The sequence below is a fragment of the Lineus longissimus genome, chromosome 9, assembly GCF_910592395.1.
Source record: "Lineus longissimus chromosome 9, tnLinLong1.2, whole genome shotgun sequence".
NCBI lineage: Eukaryota > Metazoa > Nemertea > Pilidiophora > Heteronemertea > Lineidae > Lineus > Lineus longissimus.
The window spans coordinates 5,999,017-6,015,744 of NC_088316.1; the positions used below are offsets into that span (position 1 = coordinate 5,999,017).

The 16,728-nt window shown below is 40.2% G+C and overlaps 1 protein-coding gene across 2 annotated transcripts in view; it reads right to left on the reverse strand.

Annotated features, from left to right (window-relative positions):
- The window catches only part of LOC135493560 (zeta-sarcoglycan-like), a 101,779-nt gene extending 85,723 nt beyond the window's left edge, over positions 1-16,056 (reverse strand). For both annotated transcript variants that reach the window (XM_064780967.1, XM_064780968.1), the window contains exons 1-2: positions 15,317-16,056; positions 13,367-13,387 (exon numbers count right to left, since the gene is read on the reverse strand). In XM_064780967.1, coding sequence (XP_064637037.1) covers positions 13,367-13,387; positions 15,317-15,340 — 45 coding nt within the window. In that variant the 5' untranslated portion in view covers positions 15,341-16,056. The remainder of the gene's footprint in view (positions 1-13,366; positions 13,388-15,316) is intronic.
- Between the last annotated feature and the right edge of the window lie 672 nt (positions 16,057-16,728).

Sequence of the window (16,728 nt, forward strand, 5' to 3'; positions counted from 1 at the left end):
ACATCATGCAAGTTATCTTTGCCATGAATGAGACCAGTATTCAATTAATAGGCCTGCCTGAATTATTCATCCGTCATCTGCAAAGTAGCGATATCAGTATCTTAAAAGCCCACAGGCAACAATTAGCCAGGGTTTCGCAAAAAAAGTCGGCAAAGAAAAACAACTAAAATATTTCCATGGCAACCATAAATATCAGTTGCTAATCAATGTGATATATCACAACGATTATTTATCATGTTTATCTAAAGCAGTAATAAACAGTGAGAGTATATTCACGATATATCACAGCTCACCAGCTGAGTCGAGATTATCAGACTCGAAATAAAACTTACTGAGGCTGGGAATTCGAAAAAACTGGATCGCTGGAATGCTGGATTCACTGGATTATGACTCATGGATCACCACCACCTGGATTGGGGATTGTTCGGAAAATGAAATATGATATTCATGTGTTGGTTCCTCATAAAATCAACAACTTGCACTGAGCAGAGGCATTCAAACATGTCGAAAGAGTACAATGTTTGCCTATGTATCGACATTGTACGCACAACCAAAGCTGTTGTAGCTGCCACTGCATGCTGTTCTGCACAGTGTGGCCTACTGGTAGGCCTACCATGCATGTTGCAATATTCAGCCTCATGTTGTCTTATCAGTCGAATGCCCCGACTCAAGAACATAATCACTCATACATTGCCTACAATACAAACCTTCTGTCAGCAGAACCGTCGGTAATAGCCTTGCGATTTCTCTGGTGAAAATTCTGAGACTGAGGAATCCATATTGGCAGCGCCAGTGTGTGCACTTGACGCACATGGTGGGAAACGTTAGTAGGGATTTGGAAGTTGGGCAATCCATTCAGGCGGTGATAATCCATGAGTCACAATCCGGTATATCCAGACGTCCAGTGATCCAGCTTTTTCGAATACTCGCTGATGAGGCCTCCACTGTTTATTGCATGCTATTCTCATTATATTATTTGGAAATGTGTAGCAATTTCGACAGAAAAAAACGGTAATGAAAAGTGAGATAGGCAATTTACCATCTCTGCCACAGGTGATAGGAAGCAGTCTAATTACCTTAGTTTTAATTAGACAAAATTAATTACAGGAGAAATGTTTTACCCAGGTATAGAACATCCATTATTAGTTCGTATTCAGTTGTTTACAGAAACGATATAGCTGGATTCGTTTCAGCATTTTTGTAAGATTCTTAGGTAGGATCTTTACAATAACAATAACATTATCTTCAAGATTTTTGCAAAATTCTCAGTTAAAGATCTTAACTACGAATTGTACAAGAATCTTGTATCGAATGAACATGCATGCAGGTGTAGACGAAACTAGATAAGATCTGAACTAAGAATCTTATAATCGTCAAATCTGGATCTCGCCCTGTGAACCCTCGGTTATATTTTAATGGGCAAATCTAAACTATGGTGGGTAACACGTCAGATGCTGCGCTCCACAATGCGACTCCTGTCCCACTCCAACATAATGCTCCGTTGCTGTCGTCAAATAAAATCTTCAGTTTCACTGAATCATCAATTAGTATCAATCATTATCCTTTAGCCTGTATACATGTATGACAGTTTTTGTAATTTCCTATCAGATAAATATGAATTAAGTATTTTATTTAGTCATTTTCCAAATTAAGACATTACAACGACATGGGCTGGGTTGTTTGAAACCATGCACGTTGGCGTAAACGGATGGAGTCGATTGTTGTTGTTGTTGAGTCTCATAGTCCAGCACCTTCATCGTTCCGAATTTCGTCTTTTATATATTGAGGAGTGCATTTCGCGGGTTATATTTTGTTTCATCGATGTTTCATTTTGTTTCGATGAGTCCATTCCAGGTATCATCCAGTTATCATGAAGAGAAAGCACAAAGTAAAAAGCTAAAGCAGAGGCGAAAACGCGGAAGCACTGACGAAATGTAGAGCCCGGATAAAGCACAGCTTCTTTACTCTCGTTCATGATATCTGTTACCACCTTGCCGCTCCAGAATTTCGACAATTTCCCGCCTTGGTATCTGGAGTAAGATGTTTCAGCACGATACACCTATAATCCTCCGACAAACCACAACTAAAGATAATATCATGAGCTTGGGTTATTGGGTTTGTTTGATATCATAATAAACATTATCGAGTTATTGCGATTCGAGATATGATACGGAGCCGGGTTGATTCGTAGCTGGTGCCACAAAAAATGCTGGAGCAACCCTAAAATAGTATGAAACGCTATAAAAAATATCAGCATTGTGGTCTTGTGGCGGCTGTCGTTTCCGCCGTGCACTTTCTTTTTAACTTTACGTTTTATTGATTCATGAGATAAACGTGTAGTTTTAGAAGGTAATTTTTTTTTAGGGGGGGCGAACAATATTTTGTTTTTTAATATGTCGGTTAAAGATTGAGAGGTTTTTATGGTCGCGTCCGCTACCTTATTGTACAAATTCTACGGGCCCTTCCAAAGGCGTTGTTCTGAACTACCTCAGACATAATGTATATCATTATTTTATGCCTCGGTTGGGTCCCTTTCTGCTCCATGTCTTGAATTATTAGTTGCAACCGCTGTAGATAGTGATCTTCTTGTATATCTTTCGTATACTACACTAATCACATCTCTGTATTTTACTGCACAATATATAATTGAACATTTCTGTTTAATTTTTGTAATCTTTGATGATTTATCAGGCCTAAGATCGCTCTCGCACTGCGATGTAATTACTTCTGTCTTAAATGACTAAAGTTTTGGAAAATGAAAAATGACATCAGTTTGTTTTCAAATTTTGGGGACGAAGTATCCGGCCTATGGACGATTTACCCTGAGACGAATATCTTCTTTGTGACGAGTTATCCGGGGACGAATTATCCGGATCCGGAAACGAGTTATCATAGGTGGCAAATTACCGCGGAAAAATTATCCTCGAGACACTAGGATGAAATGCCTAAGGTTGATGAGCGTGAGCTAGGCCTAAGGCTGAGAGTGTGATAAGGCCGACGGCTTAAAGTAAGTCAATCAAGATATCGAGTTCAGTATTTTAAGACAAATAGTGAACCATTCTGGTAGTGTTTGCAGTAGCATCCCGTTTCACTCTCTGTTAACATATTATTCTGCACGAGGTTTACCCAATTCATCCAAGGTATTTCAAAAATGCTAATTACTTTAGTGCTAATCAAGCTACGAGTGCTTTGATATTACGAGCCAGGTGGATGCGTAAATCACCTAATTCCCGCTGAAGAATCGATGTGTAACTCTAGAACTTGGAAGGTTCCGGAATTTCTTTTTATAAATGGACCTCTAGGTTTTGTAAGACAGTTAGTTTGGTACGCGCAGCTGCCTTATTAATGATAACGTGTTGTGTTGTCTTACTAGTAGTTACAAATGTTCATGATGTATGCTGCACTCCGTACGGGACAACTTGGGCGTGGGACTTACCTGACCAGGAGGATAATACCCCTGCTTGACACCATGCACCGCCACTTGTAGTATCACACCAATGTTGATCTCTAATAAAGATATTTGCCGGTGTTACGAGGCAGTTCTGGACTTGTCTTGTGAATGCTAGGCAGGTCTATGGTTACACCCCGGTTCAAGAGCATTGTTTATTACAGTTCCACGATTTTTCAATGATCCTGTTCGGTGATGTTGCAATCCTGCTGGAAGCCATTTTTATATGAAAAACCAACATATATCGTGCCCAAGTTGTCCCTTTAAGTTACTCCCGCCGTTTGTCTTCAAAATGAAAAACGGCCAGAAACATCTCCTCCTTCCCAGCTCGTACCGAGCTTGGAAAGGGGAAGGGGAGGCCTGTTTGTACGTTAGGAATAATAAAAACACTACTCCTCGATCTGCTCCGGGAACCGTATGAACTAAGTTAAGTCAGTCTAGTTGGATGGGACAAGTTGCATTGCTATGGCGAAAAGAACTACGCCATTCAAGCCATGATTTGGAAGCCATCGAAATAGCATTATCAAAAGGTGACTTTATTAGTATTGCTTCATTTGCGCCGTGGCAACATGTCTTCCGATTCAGTGGCTTTGTGTAATGTGCGGCAATAACCACACGAACTGAAGCATGAATAGGATTCCTTACAACACCGCGCCAACATCCAGTTATTTTCGACCAAAACGTATGGTATGTTTAGTGATGAAACCAGGAGTTAGACGAAACGAGATAAAATATCATAATGAAAATGGATCTATTCAAACGACACCAAAATTCTGTATCCAAATGGAAGTTTATCTGCAACAATGGTCCCGCTGTGCACCCACGAACTATATAAATACTTGCAATATCCTTATAGGTTCGATTTTCACAGCTTGCCATGTCGACTGTATTTCGCAATGCGACGACTTCTTTTCTCGTTTCGATGATTTCAATCCGGGTTTTATCAGCAACCTGTTTATGAATGCTGGGATCAACCAGAAAGCCTCCACATCGAACCGTACGGCGATGTACATCGGAGTTTTGCAAGTGCGCGTGAAACGGAAGCATCGCAGACTACTGGCTGTTGCATCTTTTGTTCAATGTCTACTTCAACACATTTTATTCGCTTCAACAACATGCAACAATACCCTCAAGAACCGTATTTCAAAAAGAATTTTTTTCGTGCAAGTTACGGAAACTAGTTACAGATTTATTTCAAAGAGATCCAGTAAAAGAGTATGTTGCATATTGTATCTAAATTCGTACGACTAACGACAAACGAGCGATCGATTGACAAAGAAAACATGAACATATCACGTGAGCTCGTCAAAATTACAGGGTGTTTCAATAAAACTGCGGCACTCACTTTTAGGCTTGCTGGAACACAGCCAGGCTATGAATTGTAAAACCTAACTTTGTCTTCCATCTAAGTTATCACATGTACATAGATGTACGTCGCACAATCAGATTTGCACGACGGATGTCCGAACAGATTCGTTGTAATGGTGGACGGGTCATAACTTAATCTAATCAGTTACAGAAGTAGTTATTTTCCCCCTTTACCTCGCAGTTAAAACAATTCAGGCCTCGCCCAATACACGGTGTACTGTCTTCAAGGCAGACGTTACATAGAGCGTCATGCTTCACTCCTCACGCCTCATGCTTCACGGTTCACTCGTGAACCGAATAATTAACAAGGTATTTCAACTTAGGCCCTCATTTTTTCGTATGTAACAGGGCTCATTGAAATGCCTTGTTAATTCTTCGGTTCACGAGTAAACCGTGAAGCATGAGGCGTGAGGAGTGAACCGTGAAGCTCTATGTAACGTCTGCCTAAAACACAGCCCGCTCGCAACTCGCTCAAATCGTTATCTTATCGACCCCACGAAACAGCGTTTGTTGGGATCGATACGAAAAGGGAAAGAAACGTATTGATTTTACATGTGGAGTTGATTTTGAACCGGAAACCATACAGCATCAAGCATAAACAGAAAACCATACAACATCGAGCTGCATCTGTTAGACAATGGGTGACGTATATTTAACGAAATCAATGAACCAGCTAGCATGTTCATCCGAGACCATAAACGTGATACTGGGGGCTCTATTGATTTTGAATCCGTACCAATGCGTTGATTAGCCAACAAAGTAACAGTTTGTACGAATCAATATCGGATGTCATTGGCTGTGTGGCTTAAAATACGTTGACTTTGATCTCTAGCCAATAATATAATCACGGATTGAATAGGCATTTGTCGAATGTCATCAGTGATTAATGAAGGCGGTGAGAACCACTAACTGACAGTCAAGTTTTGAGGAGAATCGGCGGTTCTGGGTCTTTTATTAAAAGGAAAAGAGGTGTACTGCCACACATGAGTAAGCGGATGATCCTACGTGTACATCAAAAAGCCTCTGTCAGAAATTGGTATTCCTAAAGCCGCAGACATTGGTTCGAGAGAAATGCGACCGATGTACCACTTGTTAAACTTTCCAAAAACTGCTGGGGGCACTTAATGGCAGATGTCTCATGCACCCCCCCCCCCCCCCTCCCCATGTAACAGGGGTGTGATCAGCACGGGTCGCGTATATAGTGTGGTTTGATAAAACATAAGAGTTGGCCATGGTTAAATGAGAAAATCTATTCGGGGCTGCGGGGCTGCGACGAAAACCAGTTTTTCAAGTTTACCTGGCCTAAGCTAGCAGGGTTCTGTTCGACAGCAAAATGCACACTTTGTGAGATCAGAGTATTGGATGAGCAGGCTTCTCTTTGAAAGCCAAGCGTTCAATACACGAATTTAGTCTTCCAATAGATCGATCAATACCCAATTAATCAAATTATCTGCCTGGAAGACGTCCCGATATCACTATTAATCTAATCGACCAATCACCCGCATCCAATTTGCATATCAATGACGGAACGCGGTGGATTCTCTAATACGTTGCTCTGCAGTCACCATCCGGTGATATGCGCCAATGCGCATGGAATATCTCCGGATCTGGTCTTCCATGATGATGATGACGATGATAATATTGATGATGATGATGATGATTATGATAATGATGATGTTGGTCCATTTGTCATCAATCAAAGCTAGGACTATTATCATGACCATGGGCGAAATGAATATTTTTTAACCTGACCTTATATGAGTGAAGAGAGAGTAGGAAAGACTACAAACGTCCGGATGTCCCTTGAAAAAATTTGCCAACGCTTGAAAAAAATCAAAACTTCAGTCGTTACCCAAATGAATTTTCAAAGGAAATGGCATATTTCTTATAAAGAAAGTCAAAATTAGATTTACATCGGCCAACGCGAACCAGCCAAACCGAACTAATTCAACTATTGAAGGAAATTGAGTTGTAATTGACATCCTTGTTCTGTCTGATTTTGTAATTGATGAGTTTAAGACTGATTGGTTTAACCACGTTGGCGGGTCTGAATCCGGTGGGACTTAGCAACAGCACTGATGACAGATTGGAGAGGGACAGTTTACCGCAATCATGCTGTAAACTACATTTACTCCAGAGTTCGGAGTGCAGGTGTCTCGAACAGTTCTTCAGTAATGTTGTAGTTGAGAAATCGCTCAAATTGACATCCTTTGTCTGTCTTATTTTGTGATGGATAAGTGTGTACTCCGTTTGTATCTAATCATCGGTCATGAAAATAGAAATACAGTTGTACACAAAGCCGCAGTACAGTTTTCATGCATGGAAATTTGCTGAAACTTAGTATACATGTATGTACATGTACAGCGTCACACAACGGCCGTGTTAACATTTAGTACCGGTACGTTATTTATGCAATTTGAAGATTTTCCAATCCGATCACAAAGTTCAATTTTTTAACGAACGGAGTGAGCCTTATGGCTGATTGGTAGGGTTGGATGGTATGAAACCGTTGGGACAGCATGTACGTGCATCTGAACTGATGACAGATAGAGCGCCGGGCCATTTCACTAACAATACTGCACATTTTTGCAAAGTTAAGTCGTGATTTTATTCCACCGTGCAAGATCTTTAAAAAAAAACATAACTGTGGTAGACCCAATTTTGTTTTTTTAACCGCAACTCATCATAGAGGAATTATATTGGATTTTGCGCTATATTAACGCAAATGTCATTCATTTCATTTTTTTGGAAAATTTCCCCCGATTCATCCTACAAATAGTATATTGCAGGATGATTTACGACTACCGTGGATATGACTTGCCATATAACCCGGTGTCATAACAAACCTTCGTATTTCGTTGTTTGTACACGCATTTCGAAACCTGCCTTATATCATTTCACGAAACATGAAGCCACTTCAAGATATAATAACAAACAGACAGCCATCTAGACAAAGTGCCCTTTGCTCAGACATCCGTGACTCGAGTTAATTACCAGTGCACAGCACCACTGGCAGTCCCGTCTCTCCATACTAAGACATCCCGGCAAATAAATTGCTCCGACAATCCTTGCCCACTTAGGAATCGTATCGCCCAAGTCCTCGCTGTGACAGACAATGAACCTATTTCCTCCGAGGCAATTGACAGAGCGGAGCATGGTTGAGCTCAGTCTTTATCAGTAGATTTCGTATAAAGGCATCCAGGAATGACTGCAAGCTTCCTCGAGGCTGGATGGCCATTGCAGCAAAGACTCAAAGCGTTATTTAAGGCAAGATTGATTCGACCCAATCGTCCGTTTATTTCACAATGCGACCCATCTAGATGGTAGATTTCTTTTATAAAATGATATGGTAGGTATAACCGTAGGAGCCGTACGTTCAACATGAACAATGAATAATGTTATCGATTGAATAAAGATAACTAATACCTTTATTTTGATGATGCATTTTGTTACGTATATTTACGTTCTATATACAATGATATAGGCCTGGTGAGGATACTGAGGTAGACATGACCGACCAATAATCCGGTGTGCGCATTTAACTTTGCTATCCTTGTGTATTTTCCATTGGGCTCATTGTGATTCCTACTTATTCTCTCGAAAGGGAAAAAGGCATAATTTCATTCTGGCACTATAGCATCTTTAATTTGATATCATTCTGGTTGGCGAGACAGCGAAGATGACAATAGTGTGGATGGTGATGGTATTGATTCGCCGATGGACGGGCACCTAGACGACATCTGAATGCTTATTCGATGGCCCAGAAGATTCGGTATCTGGATGACTACATCCAGGCCCACCTTTTAAGTCACGCTCATTCCCAGACACCTACAGCGTACACGCGGAGATATCAAATTCATCGACGAACCTTTCGGAACTGGTTAGCGAATGAGGATGATATCGGGAATTCGTGGCCATGAATGTACTTGTACAACGGCTCAGGAACAGCAAATACTGAACACAAGAGCGAACATCTTATTCACCAATACTTCACATGAAACAAGTTATCAAAATACTGATCGGATAAACGCTTCACACAAGTCTCAGTAAATTATCTTTACGACAGAGTCATCATTACCCTGCTACTATTGTATAGTTAGACAAGTTATAATCAAATTATCTCTATAATCCCAGTGGAAGGGTAATCAATGCCCCTTGTCGAACCCGCTATTGTTAGAGTAAAAATTTACAACTTCGCTGGATTTAGAAAATATTCCAAATCAGGCCTGGGCCAGACGGCGAGCTATGCGAGGAACTACTGTAATTATTATGACGATACAAAGAGCGGATGTGGAGCAGTTGGGAATGTTTCTAGACCGGATTCCTACATGTTTACTATACCAGGAATTATCAAAGCAGGAACTGAATATCATGATCAATCTCAGTGAAACATCGAATTCGGATAAATTAGTTAACACATATCAATTCAACAAAACTGATCGATGCATCATCATCTTTTTTTAATCAACTCGACAATAAACAACATACTTGATATCGGACCAAGAGCCATGGTGTTGAACTGATTTTAAAGCTACACATAGTTTGATTAACCTATCTTTACACACTAACGTTTCGAATCAGACCCTTGGTGATAATCAAAGACATGTGAATGAGACGTGTTTGGTCGGACATTTCATATCCTTTTCGGATTGCGTATCGGTCTTACATGTAGTTTTCACACGTAGTGTATGGTGCCAGCAGACAAATGCCTCGCTTAATTCGTTTGTGCACCAGGGGTAGTGGGTATATTCAGTTAAAGTTCTAATTGCACATCACGAACTTTCCCAAGTGCCCGGTTTTGGCCTTACTCGGAAAAGAATATCTGATCCGTGAGCTTTAAAACCCGATTCCTTGATGCGAACGAGCACTTTTAACTACTGTTTGATAAATCTAAATGTCCATTTATTTCACAATGCGCTCTTATTACGCAAATTCAGCTAGTGCACGCCAAAGTCGCTCCACTTATTAATGGCTTTTAGATTTTTCACTAAGATCACAATTTCCCACTGGAATGATCGCTGGTGGAATGAAACGAATTGATAAACGGCTGGTGAAAGTCTCGACGACAGGCAATTAGCTCTTTCCTAGGTTTAAAATAATTTCAGAACCTACGATCTATCTTTTGTCGTGACATTTCAATAGAGTTCGAATTACAGTCGACAAACTCCCCTTGAATAAGATCCTTGGCTTGCCTATTAGGATAATCCGTCCTTTATAAAACAGATAATCGTGAATTTGATTCAGACTACGTGTCTTTTTTATGCAGGTATGTTAAATGCTTGCTTCATAAACAACAAGTAGATTTTGCATAGAAGGTATGTCTTAATAGCAACATGGGGGAGGGGGGCTTTGCATCAGTATTGTCTACACATACCACACGCCATTCTCTGCCGCTACTTCTGTCGGCGGTTTGTTTTCGGAGGTTCTGCGCCAGTACTATACGGTTAGATAATGGATTTCGATTTTATGTCGATGTCGTGTTCTGAAGGAATGATAAAGGTTTGGTGGGAACAGTTTGGATGATTAACCAGGTGAAAAAATTGGCAGCAATCCCGCTTACTCGAGGCTGAGTGACATCCATTTGAGAACATGCCACGCATTTTGAAGTAAGAAGCAGTTCATTTCTGATTCTGTAATGGTCATGTGAATTGGTAGGCTTGCCCCCCCCCCCCCCCACACACACACACCTAAAAGGACTATCAACCTGAGGACCCCCATGTTGCGAGGGATGAAGCAGATAACGGCTGCTTGCAATGTTAGTAGCTCCTTTCGGACACGGCGGTATGTTTTGGAAAACATTGGCGTTGCCCTAAAACACCTTCTGCAATTCAATCGTCTAAAACGTCTAAGCAAAACATTACCGTTGTCACTGGCAAAAAACGTTAGTAGCTTTATTTAAACATGTTTGAAGAAGACGATAGGGGGTGTGACAGCAGAGTAAAGGCCAAGCATAAAATATGCAGGCTTACAGAAGATTTTCTGCCGCCATAGTTGTACTAAATCTGTTTTACTAAGATATAATGCTTGAAGAACGGCCAATTCAACATCAAATTACTGAATTACGATGTACATCTACAACCCTTGTGAGTTGAAATTTCCAAACTTTTACATTTAGTACTTTATAGCCTTCCTGCCAAAGCAAAACCATCATTATGAAAGTTGCATCAGATGCATGAATGCTTAAGCTTGCATTTAAATGTTTTGTAATCGTACGTTGTTGTTGTTTAAATATGCAGAATCAAGAAATGTGAGAAAAGAGATCGCAGTCCAACTAAAGAGAACACTGATGATGCGCTAGCTTGGAAAGCAGGGGGATCTAAAGACACCCCCTCTATAAAATAACTTATAAAATCATGTACCAAATAATGCGTTTTCTGGGCATCTGATATCATAAGGGCTAAATAAGAAGTAATGATTTGCCTCTTGGAGATGGTGCCCCTCCCCCACCCTCGGCCGAAAATCCAGTGTGCATGTGCTTGTGAATTCATTACACAAGTCTCGTAACATTCATTGCCAAGATCTTAACAAAGAGTCTAACAATGACCTTGTAACGAATAAACATGCACATGCAAATGTACAATAGACTGAATAAGATGTTACCTAAAAGTCGCAAGTATACAAGTACACAAGCATGCATGCAAATTATGTTTCGACTTGAAATCTTCTTACACAAAAGATACCTTAGGATGATGAAGCATCTGAGAGTCGAGCTCCCGCAGCTGTGAATCTTTGTAATGGGTCAGAATGCTAATGGTTTTCTACAACGTAACTGATGATTAGAAAAGAAGAGTAGCAATCTTCGCTGATTTAAAATAATCCCCTGTGGGGTTTTAGAGCTTTGGCTTACTGATGAGAAAGATATTTTCTTAGTATACACAACTAGTAGGCTTACGTGCACCAATGACGTTGCGACGTCAATGCTCTCCCTCGTCACATCAGAGGTGTGGCTGTTGTTTCCACTGCTATACGATCATCAGAGCTGAAATTCCAATCTCCCAACTGTAACGGATTATGATCGTAAGAATGGCTCAGCTGGTAGGGCCCGATGTCTCGGTTCATGCATTCCCAAATATTGCTCCAGTACTTCTTAAATATACCGGTTAGAGTAATGCTTGATTTGCCTGTTGCTATCAAATAAGGATTTGTTTTGAAATTATCAGAAGATTTCCTTTCATATGAAATATTTGAATTTTCACATGATTTGTTTTCGAAATTTGAAGGGAAATAAAACCAAATCTCAAGACTCTTGTAATTTCTGTTATACATGTAGTCCCATCAGGCGGATGATGGTAGAGACATATCTGGCGTGGATTCCCCATCAAGTACTCATCCATGCCAGCTACTTTTATGAAATTTACAGTATGAAATGTTGTTCTATCAGCAAGTTAACTGAAAGTAAGCAACGCAATTTCTTTCGCTCCAGGCTTGCAGACCAACCAGGGGAGCCATTCAGTTCGTATGTACGGAACACTTTGGGAAACCCAGTGCAGCCCAGTCATATCCTGGGAGGCAATACCGGTAGTAAACCTGTCATAACATGAGTCAAAGTAAGACAAAACAAACAATAACATCGATATCGTGTTGATAAATAACTGCAGACAAATATTTAGAAAAAGCTTCGGCAAATTCATGCTTGTTGAGCGAAAAAAGGAAGAAAAGTAAAACGTCTGAAAAGCAGAGATAAACCATTGACAGAATTTCATCACTCGTTGCCATTTTTAATTTGGGATATCAGATCAGGTATTGGCCAATCAAGAGATACCTAACAGAATTGTTTGGTGTAGACATCAAGGCCATGATTGGTACAAAACTTTTGATCAGTCAATATCAGAGTTATGTACCCAAAAATATTGCTCGATGAAACTGGCAAATACGACAGACCACTTGATTTTTAAGGGACTGCAATGAAGGGCTTGATATTAAGAAAGCCTCGTGACCTCTGCCAAGTGCAGCACGTGTTGGTGTTTCATTTCCTGCTGTGAGTTGACAACTTGATTTTCAAACATTGATATAATTCTTAGTGAGAATCAGTTTGGTTTTTTCTTTTTTCTTTTTCTTTATTTGAAGTGGTGTGTCTTTCCATGTTTTTTATTCAGAATTCTTAAGAGTAATTGGGTGTTTTCAGTTGTATTACACTTCACAAAGGGACAATTTTTCATATATAATTCATCCACAACAGTTCGAAACATTTAAGAAGAGAATTAGTCGACACTGTTAGATACTGGGACAGGAATAATCTAGGAGATATCCTCATATCCATACCCTCAGGGCAGTTATCATCAAACAAAAAGGCTCACGCTCCAAGGAGTTTTTCAAAGAAACTTCTGTTTGGTTTATGATGAATAGGACCACACATGTTTTTCTGAAGCATAACATTTGGTTTGCAGCTTGTTTTTAGGATCCAAACTTTTCTATAGCTCGACGATTCGTAGGAATGGCCAGGGGTAGGCTTTTTTTCGTGAACTGAAGGTATCCGCGAAGCCTGTGGAAAAAACCCGCGAAAATCTGGCGGATTAGACGAATAGAGCGAGTATCATAAAAACAACCTACCTGTCCTCTTCTGCCCAGCAGCTTAGGAGAAAAAAGTAAAAACATATTATTAGGAATCAATAAAGACTAAATATATTTACTTATCGGACAATAAACCACTGTAAAAGGAAATGCCTTTGATAATGCGAACTATATAGAGTACATGGTGTTGATTAACCCTTCGAAACAAGCTTTTAGTGTTTTGTGCAAGGGGAAGTGCCTTGAGTCCGCCCTGAGAAATTCTTCGAAACTGACCGGAGAGAGATGCATTTTGGTACACTTATGTGAAAAACACCTAGGCATGCTAACTAGGTGTCCCCTCTGTATCTGATGCACCCCCTCTATGTCCAACGCCTAGTTCCACCCCTGTGAGCAAATGGCCATAAGCAAAAGACATAATAAAGAGAGAAATGAAAAGGTTGTTTGTCAGTGTTTGTTGAAAACGCAAACCGAGAAATGCGTGAGGGTTATCAGTCACAAGCAAAAGCTCATTGATTTATACACTTTAAAGGGACAACTCGGGTATGAGATATGTTGTTTTTTTATACAAAAATGGCTTCCAGCAGGACCGTGACTTCTCCCAACAGGATAACTCAAAAGTCATTGAACTGCAATAAACAAAGTACTAGAATGGGGTGTAATGATAGGCCTGCCTCAAATTCACATGCCATGGCCAAAACTGCTTCCAGCCACTGTCCAAATTCATAATTAGAACTCAATATTAGTGCGATACCACAGGTGGCGGCGCATGGTGTCAAGCAGGTTCATTATCCAGCTGGCCAGGTATATACTACGCCCAAGTTGTCCCTTTAAGTTTTAATTCTGACTAATTGATATTTTTGGCAGTCACAAATGTCTCTATCCACGTGATCACCATGATAACAATACTGATGGATACTTACAAAATCTTGATATTGAACCAAACTGTATACATTTTTTCTTTACTTCTGCTTTCACGTGACGTCATCACCTGTCATACTGGCGAGACGGACGAAAGAAAGCAAGTCCAAAGGACCATGACAGTATTAGATTTAGGTAAGTCACACATGACAATTCATTGTTCTACCCTCCTAGCCGTGAAAACATTCTAGATGACACTTTATATGATAATGTGTCATTGACTGCCAATGGAAGACCCGATAATGATGCAACAACAAAAGGAAAATTATTTAAGTTTGCGTCTGATTAAATCGATAGTGCACAAACATATGAGAAACAAGCAGCAGCGCTATATGCTCGCTCCGATATTATTGACAGCATTCTCCAACATGAATAAGATATTCACACATGATCTGTTAAATTGCCTCACAGAGTGTGAATTGAAGGAGCCTTATACTGTACGTTTGCGGGTCAATAATCCACAATATTTATGACAGAATCGTTCAAATACATTGTACTCTACACTCTTAAAAATAAGAATTTCGAGTTATTTGGATTATTTTTTTAATATTGATGTTTTGAGAACGATCGATCGTTCCAATTATCGGAATCAATTTGGAAGAGGATGATCATGAAACAGTGTAAATTCGATAGGCCTATGCTACAAACTACCAATATTTCGATTCATTAAAGGCGATACATGTAAATATACGATCACGATAGTTAATGTTATTCCTCGTTAGGACGGTTGTCCTGCAGTAAACTCAGTGCTCATTTCCGAAATATCATTATTCGGCTACATTGTAGAGTACTGAGGCCGTATAGGTGTATCCGGATATGACCACGGTCTCGCGCCCATCCGGATAAGACCTCCAATATAGATTGTGCCCATTGTTCTTTTACAATAACCTTATTAATATTTACGACCAATTCAACATAAAATAAGGCTTGTTTGCTTGTTTGTGCTCAATTGGCTATTAAAAAACTAATGAAAGGGACTATGATACATGATATGGGGACCATCCATATGGAAAATTTGTATAAATGTCCATGACGAATATCCCAAGCACCTCATGAGATCACGACTCTTACCTGCATTTCCAATTCATTCTCCATCACAGGACCAGGCCAGTTTCATCCCAGCCTCTGTGTTTAATTCGTATCAACAGGATATCCGTAAAAGACCTTTGTCATCAAATTATACGTATCCACACAGTCAAGTAAAAGACCACTGAATGTTCTAAGTATTGACAGAGACCATTAAAACTGGACCAGTACTAAAATGTCCACAGTCCGTCGGCCAGTGAATGCTTCAAGTATCGACGCCGTCCACCACTAATCACTATATACGTTTACAAATATCCACTGACATAAACTAGCCACTAGTCTAACGGGTATGCGCAACGTACGATATATAGTATATCAACTGCCTTTTAGTAAAAGGTATCTAGTCTAACATATCCACAGACTACAATGCAGTAAATGCATCTGAATTATCCTCACGGTCGGCCTTTTAAATTAAAGACGATGAATCTGATCCTGCAGATACAACCCTCACTTAAAATCGTACCAACTCCAACCGGTTACAAAAGAAACATGCCGGCTGCAAATCCACGAGTTTGAAATTTAGCTATTCCCGCCCAACACGTGTTCCGAAACGACCAGAAACTCCCCCTTATTGAGGGATCCAATAGCCAACAGGGCTCCACAACTGGTCAATGATGCGTTTAGATGTCGACTGCTAACAGATGAAGCCTCTCCATTCACCGCGTCATCGTTCAGCTCAAGGAATATTGACACTGGTGATGCATGGCATATCTGCCACGTGCGAATGGTTGTTACCGGTAGCGACATAGTGGGGGTAATTGGTACTGAAAACAAACAGTCTGTGTTTCCATCTATCATCGCTCAAAAGAATAGCATGATAATCACCAGAAAATTAAAAGTTGGATACTTCCTTCTTATCCGCTCCCCGGATATGGTCAAGGTCAGTATAGACTATAAAGAGAGACTGCAGGCAGGTTTGTGGTATCCCTGTGAATTGTATGCACAAGTATGGTAATAGCTTTGCCTGGACTTGACAGAAATATCGGTTATCGAGCTGGAAAGTGGCGATGAACCTCGGCGATTGGCATACTGTCAGAAGTATTCGTCCATAAATAGCAGTGTTTCGCGACACTTACGATGCTATCAATTGGTAAATTTCAGTGATAGACATTAAAAAGGAGCAGAGCTATTTGTGAAAGTCCCCCATTGTCAGAATTTGATACCTAGAACTGTATATGATGCTGTAGTATTGTTCCACACTCTTATAGTCCTTATCAAACCTTTATTTTAATACAAGTGACGTTTCAGTAGTGAGGGATATTTACAGCATATTGCGAAAACCACTTCAATCATTTCAAGTACCGAAAACAAGTGGTTGGGTACCCCGGATGAAAGAAAATACCACGGCTCTCAATCGTGAATTGTCTTGTATTTCAGATCGAGGGCCTACAAAGTCC